This window comes from Empidonax traillii, unplaced genomic scaffold, assembly GCF_003031625.1.
Source record: "Empidonax traillii isolate 1590-97213 ecotype Southwest subspecies unplaced genomic scaffold, ASM303162v1 scaffold1172:size163604, whole genome shotgun sequence".
NCBI classification, from domain to species: Eukaryota; Metazoa; Chordata; class Aves; order Passeriformes; family Tyrannidae; genus Empidonax; species Empidonax traillii.
The window spans coordinates 49,355-56,665 of record NW_020956365.1 but is presented as its reverse complement, the minus strand read 5'-3'; the positions used below and the strand labels follow the sequence as shown (position 1 = coordinate 56,665).

The 7,311-nt window shown below is 48.2% G+C and overlaps 1 protein-coding gene across 2 annotated transcripts in view; it reads left to right on the top strand.

Annotated features, from left to right (window-relative positions):
* The window catches only part of IQCA1 (IQ motif containing with AAA domain 1), a 105,562-nt gene extending 103,447 nt beyond the window's left edge, over positions 1 to 2,115 (top strand). For both annotated transcript variants that reach the window (XM_027905602.1, XM_027905601.1), the window contains one exon: positions 1,561 to 2,115. In XM_027905602.1, coding sequence (XP_027761403.1) covers positions 1,561 to 1,656 — 96 coding nt within the window. In that variant the 3' untranslated portion in view covers positions 1,657 to 2,115. The remainder of the gene's footprint in view (positions 1 to 1,560) is intronic.
* The last annotated feature ends 5,196 nt before the right edge of the window (positions 2,116 to 7,311 follow it).

Here is a 7,311-nt window from a genome sequence, read left to right as displayed (position 1 = left end):
GTGATTTCTTCATTCCATTTACTCAAATTTCTGGCCCAATTATACATCCCCATTTTTTTTGAAATTATAAATTAGTGCACCAGGGTGGTTGATACAAATCTTTGTGAAGAAATAATTGTAGTCCTGGAGAGGCAGAGCCATCTACCACACTAGTTCTAGTTCTGCCTGGCAGTGGCTGGAATAAAATCACAGAATGATTTGACCTGGAGGAGACCTGAAAGCTCATCCAGTCCCACCTCCTGCCACGGGCAGGGACACCTTCCACAAGCCCAGGTTGCTCCAAGCCCCATCCAACCTGGCCTTGGACACTGCCAGGGATGTGTTGTCCACAGCTTCTCTGGGCAATGCTGATATTGCTTAAAATACATAAGAAAACCCATTCCAGAGACTGTGGACATCATCCCTCAAACAAGCAAACATTTTAACTCTGATCACTCCCCCACAGTGACCCAGAGCTGGCAGCAAGACACACCCACCAAACAGCACTTTCCACCCCACCAAGCTCCCAGAAAGCTGTTGTCCAGGTTTTCCTACTCTCTTACTCTCTCCATTTCCACTCAAAGTCTGGAGAACGTTACACACAGGACAACAGAGCAGGAGGGAAAATTAAATTTGTGTGGCCTCGTGGTCTGTCACACGGGAGGCCGGAGACACCACCTAGTTCTGATTCCTTCCCCCAGCTACTGCCGGGGAAGTTCATTCCTCCCAAAAGTCACAGTCACCACCCTGTCCTTCTTATCCTGCTCGTGGGAAGGACAAGGAGCAGCTTCCTCCAGGAGCAGCTTCCTCCAAAGTCCCCCAGCTCCATCCCATCCCAGCCCTGTGTGTTCTCTTGGCACAGGAGTAGCTTGTCCCAAGCCCATCTTTAAGACAGCAGCATTTAATTACCCCAGACCACTGCACTGAGAGTAATTCCTACCCACTGCTAACTTTAAAGCATCACCTTCTCCTTCGCTTCACATAACTTTCACATGGCCTAGGGCTGCCTCACTGACATTACAGTGACATTACTGACAGTCCAGGAGCTTGGCGAGTTCCCAGAGCAGCTCTACCAAAACCATTTACAAGCCACAGGCCTGTGAACAGCCATCTGAAAGCAATAAACAGGTTTTAAATGTTCGGGGGGGTGTGGGGGGTGTGTTGTTTTGCTTCTTAAGACCCCTCACCGAAACCACGACTGTCTGAGTCGATCTGCAGAGCCACCAGAAGTTTGTGGCTGTTGCCAAGTGCAGAGCAGAGGGGGTCTGGACAAGAGCTGCATTCCCTGGAAATGGGGGTTGATGGTGGAAGTCCTGACATTTCCATAACTACAGTAACACAAATGGCCCAGCTCAGCATTTGCTGCTAATGAGACTGGGTTCCATCAAACTGCTGAACTTCTTGGAACAGGAACGTTCTCGGGAGACCTGAGGGTTTGGTTTCAGCTTCTCCAAAAGCCAGCTCAGATTTTAAGAGATTTGGATTTTTTTAAGGAATGGTCCATTATATCAGTAAAACATTTAACTGGTTTTTTCTTTTTAATTTTATTAAAACACTCAAATGGCTTTTTTGATTTTCCAGGCTTGGTATGCCAAGACACCGCTGGGGAGAGCCTGGAGCACAGCACTGGCAGAGAGGGAAGCTGAAGAGGGAAAAGCAAAGAAAGGAAAAAAGTAACTTCAAGATTTTTACATCTGGCAACACGAGTCACAGCTCTACTTCACTGGGAAGGGGAAGACATTAGGAAAGCAGACATGGAAGAATAATGCACCTCAAGTTAGGTATTCCAGGAGAGAAAATTCCTTTCTGAATGAATTTTAAAATGTTAAAAAAAAAAAAAAATCCAGAGAGACATCAATGTGACATGTAGCTCTCAGAGGACAAAGAGTTAATGACCACTGACTTCTCAAGCATTATTTATTCTAAGAGATTTTAGGGGGCAGGAGGGCTCATTACTCAGGACTGTAACATGCCATCAACTTTTAGGCTACACTCATTTATTTCAGCAAGTAACTCTCCTTAAAAATTGATGTCACATTAATGCCTTTCATTACTTTAATACCCTATATGCTTTATAAAACTAACTGCTTTCTGTATCTGTAGGTCTAACACATTACAGTTCCCAATAAAACTATTACAGCTATAAAGACTGCTTTTTAATTGGGATGGGTTAGGAGACACTTTAATCAGCCTAACACAAGCTGGGTATTTACACAGCTGCCCGAGGACCATCACCTTTTGATGCCTTAGCACAGACAAATTCGTATCTGTGGGTGTTACCAGAGAACATGAATAAGCAGAACAAAAGGTTCATTTGGGTGGATGCCCCGAGGATCTATTTTGCTACAGAAGACAATGCCTAGTTATCTTGTTTGCAATCTATTTGTCGCTTGATGTACCTTGTTTGCTCACAAATCAGCGATTTTTGGAAGCAAACTGTTTATGAACAGCGCTCAGGACACCCTAAAGCTTTGGAAAATCCTACATTGCACTGATGGAGACAGCACCACCTTTGTGCCAAGCACAGGATCACAGGCATATCTTTTATAAATAAGAGCCACAAATCCCTGTTTTCACCCCTGATCACGGCATCCCTGTGTGGAGCTGACAACAGATAACTGGCAGTACCTGGAAATACAAGGCCCCCCCCATCCCCAGGGAGTCCAAGGACCTCTCTGTGCCCGTATGGACAGGCTGGGAGGTACAAGATGGGCAGCAGCACTTCAGGAAGCTGCTGGGAAGGGGATGGCTTTGACTCTCTCCTACTCATAAGAGGAAATCCAATGCAAAAAGATGCTTCTGGAAACGGAAATGTCCGAGAAAAAGAGGCGTGGGGGGGATTCCTAGAAGTAACTACCTGCACAGGAAACAATCCAAGCACTCGTATCGTTGCACACAGTGGAGGGAGCTGGATGGGTCTGGTTAATAAAGGGAATTTTCTCCCTGTGGGAAGAACGGGCTGCCATGCAATCACAGCACGTGGGACAGAGCCACCCCAGTCTGGGCTCTCTGTGGTCCTCTGGTTGAATTTTGCTTTCTAGTACAGGGCTCCCCACGATTTCACCCTTCCAACCTCGAGGCCGCCTCTCCAGCCCTGCCAAGGAGACCCAAGCAATAAGAGGAAATGCTTGTCACCATCCCCTCCGGGCAACTCCTCCGGGCATTTTCGGTGCACACAAGTCCTTCTGCAGCCATCCCAGCAGCAATCCAGCTGCTCGAGTCCTCACACAACCCCCAGAAGGGACTGCCAGCCCCTGGATTTAATCACTTGCCACATATTTTGGCCTTCTTTCCTTTCTTCTTTCCCAGCAGACACCTGTTGCTTGGGGCAGGCTGCTGCTCCCCAGATTTGGCAGCACAACCCGACTTTATAAAACAAGGTGCTTTCAGCTTCGTCCCCGAGGAGAAAAGCCAGGCTCCCCACCCCGGAGGGGGCAGGGTTTGTGTTACAGAGCCTCATCTCTGCTCTCACCCGCCAGGAAACTAATTTGGATAATTCTGTCCTCAATCTTGCCGACAGTGGAACACTCCTCTGCACAACAGCCCTGACAGCACAACGTGATGTGATGAAAGGGCCACATTTAGGTGGGACGTAAGCAAGCCCATTAATTCATATTTCAGCAGGTTCAGGGGCAATCTCAGTAGCAAAGTAATGCACTGACTGGCACCATCCATCTCCAGGGCACGGCTCCGACCTGCAGGAGGGATGCTGAACCTCCTGCCACCCCAGGCATGCTCCCAGGGCACAGATCCTGCAGCTTTCCTCCCCTGATCACCAGTGTGTGGGGAAAAAACAGCAGGCACTTTATCCTGTGGGTGTAGCTCCCCATGGTTGGTGCTTGCAGTGTAAACTGCATTTCTTTTTATTTTTTTTTTCTATGGGGATCTGGAAGCCACAGCTTGGAGGGATCTACAAAAAGCTCTGTGGGTGCAAGAGGTGACAAAGTGGTCAGTAAAGGTTGGTGGTGCAGCCTGGGATAGTGGAAGGTGTCCCTGCCCATGGCAGGGGGTTGGAATGATACAATCTTTAAGGTCCTTTCCAACCCAAATCCCAGTCCCATTCTGGGATTCTGTAAAGAAGAAAACCTCTGCCCTCAATCTCCTTGGGAGAGTCCTCTCACAGGGATGTAGGAGGGAAGAATGAGGAGCAATTTTAATGCTATTTATAATTATTATTATGGAAAGTGCAGCTTTCCAGCATCTCTACACAGAGCTCTTTCACCGTGGAAAAAGAGAGAAAAGAAGGTTGTGGCTTTGCTAAGCCCAGCACAGGGCAATTCCACTCTGCTCTCCAGCCACAGCAACCCCAGAACCTGATGGAGGAGGAAAATCCTCTTGGCTACACCCTGATCCCCACTGAGTTTCCAATAAGAGGTGAGTTTTGAGGGACAGCAGAAAGGGAGGACGGGCTGCTTTGCCTCCTGGAGGGAGGTAATCCAGCAGCACCAGCAAAGCTGAGAGGAGAAGCTGTCATGCTCATTTATATATGTAAGTGATCTCGAGAATTATCAGCTAAATTATTGAAATGTCCCATTACTATTAAATTACTGGGCATTCATTGTAAGAACAGTCATAATACAGTAACTAATTCGGTATTAATGTGAATGTCAGCGTTTCATTGCAGTTATTTTGTACTTCATCATAAGATAATTTACCAATAAATTAATTGGCTTAATTGCTTCCTCCGAACCCGGGAGAACTACATACGACATGACTTTTTCTTAGAAGTCTTTCTGCTTTAACCGCGCCAAGCAGGAACCGCCCTCGGAAGCACCTGGAAGAGGGAGGCATCACCTCCACCCCACCCATGACACATCCCCCTCCTGGCAGTGAGCTCCCAGGGATGCAGTCAGAGCTGCCACGACGTGCCTTGGGTGTTATCAGGTCCCTTCGGCTCATGGCAAAGCCCTTTAATCAGCTCCCGTGAGCAGCAGTGCCAGCCCGTGGCTCTGATCCCTGCCAGCTCCTCATTGAGCTGTTCTGCCTCCTCCCCTGGACCAATTTACAGACCGGGAGTGCCGACTCCTCCAGCAATAAAACGCTCTGGCGACAACACTGGGTCTCGCAGAGCTCGCACCCTCCTTTCCCCAGGAGCTCTGGAAAAGTTTATTGCTCTTTTCTTCTCCAGGAGACTCGGTGGAAAAGCTCCACCGAGAGCGCAGTGGGCAAGGACAGCTATTATTTCCTCCTGTCTCTCGCTTTAAATGGTTTCTAATGAGTTAAAGAGTCTTTTGCGAGGTGCTGGGAACAGATTGCACGGCACCCAGCGTGCTCCTCCATCACCAGGGAGAGGATCAGCCTGACCGCAAAATGCCACTAAATCTGTATTTTTCCTGATTTTCCCCGCTTCTGGACAGTATGCACCACGCCAGGCTGGCAAACAGACCAGCTCCAGGTGGAAACAACCCCAGGGAATACATCTCCTTCCAGCACGCCCTCAGTGAGACCAGTCCCAACCACCCAGCACCTGTGGGAGCCTTTTTATTTAAGTTGCCATCAGAATTTAAAAAAAAAAAAAAAAAAAAAAAACCACAAGCCGACATTTCTCAGCAAAACCCCCCAAATCCGGTAACATAAAGTGAAGCTGACTGTTCTATTAACTCCCATCCTGCATCAGCAATTTTCTAAAGTGTGGAAACATTATAATTGACTTTTCTGCTAGTAGCAAAATGTCATTTTTCCTTAATACTCCCCAAGTCAGTAACGCATTTCAAAAGCCTCCGACGCCACTACCACAACAGGACTTACAAATTAGCACATTTTTAGCTTTTCATTAAGCACAATACTCCCCCAAAAAAGAGAAAAGTCTCATCGTATTAGGGTTTCTCTCCTCATTATTGAAAGTACTGCGACTTTGGAACTTCGCGCAGCAAATTATAATGCACTCAGCCTGGGTCCATTGTAAATCAGGGCTTCAAAAAAGGTGTCATGTAGTCGGGCCCTCTTCAAGCACTGAAAATATTGGAGTCTATTTGAAAACGCCTTCTGTACTTTCTCACTAGCCTTGCAAATCATCGCAGCACCGGGTAGAGCTCCCTTTTATTTTTTGCCTCGTGGCATCAAGCCATTTCTATTCCGACCAGAAAAAAAAAAAAAAAAAAAAAAAAAAAAAAAAAAAAAAAAAAAAAAAAAGAGGATTATTTCTTGCTGGGATTTAAAAAAAAAAAAAAAAATCCAACAACAAAAAAACCCCCATACCCTACACCGAAGGTAACAAGCTGCACAAAATCCCCAAATCATTTCAGACTCCTGTTCGCAGTGTCCGTGGGGCTGCCCTCCACAAGGAGAGGGGGTTTCTCCAGCCTGGGACGCTCCCAGCCATTGATGCTTTACAGGGTGCCCACACTTCTCTCTGGCTGACTCCTAAAAGCTCCGTGACAAAGGGGGTGCCACCCCGGGAGGGCACTTTGGAAAAGGGGTTTTCTCCTTCCCAGAGCAAAACCAGCACCAGCCCCCTTTCGGCTGCCCCTGCCTCCTGCAAAAGCACCAAAAGCAGGTGCTGTTGTTACAGCCCTCGGCTGGAGTCCCATTTCTCGGCACAGAGGGAAAATAAGAGAGCATGTGGCAGCACGGGAGCAGGGAACGGCTTCCACTCCGCTCCCAGAGCCCTTAAACCAGGTGGAATCGCAGGGCAGGGCAGTGCCAGGCTCTGCTCCCGCCTGCCCAGCAGCCTCAAAGCCAAAGCGTGGGAAGCATAAGCTCCACGCCTTTCCCAGCCCTCTGAAAAGTGACTCGTCCTATCCCTAATCTCTTCTGCACCTCTTCAAGCAAAACCAGAACCACGCGCTTTCCTACAGCTCTGACTCTCCTTAAAAACGTTTCTATTTTAAGTTGCTCAAACTAACAAAAAAAAAAATCATCATTAATGAGACAACTAAAGGCAGCCTAAAGCAAAGGGGGGAGAGAATCCCAAACTAGGGCTGTTCTCTTCCCAGGAGGGCAGCTCCAAGCCAGCAGCAAGGCAAAGGGCATTTCCTGACACCCTCTTCTTCCCGCTCCTCAAAGCTTTAGGCTCTTCCCCCGCCGGGAAAAGAGAACCAGGGGCAGGGCAGGGATTTAATGGAAGCTTGGGAAGGGGCTCAAGGCACAGACAACTGCAGCACCCAAACAAGCAACGGGAAGCGAGGAACCGCGTACCAGCAACGAGAAAAAAAACACGCGCAAGGAACGCACCTTCTTGTCCTCGAACGGTCACGGCCTCTCCGGGGAGATATCCATGTGCGGTCACCAGGAGGAAAAGGAAGGCAGGGTTGCTTCGCCTCTTATCACCCAAAAATGCGGGGGAAGCACCCGTAGAGATGGCAAACTCGGATCAGCTGGTGCCCCTTTAGC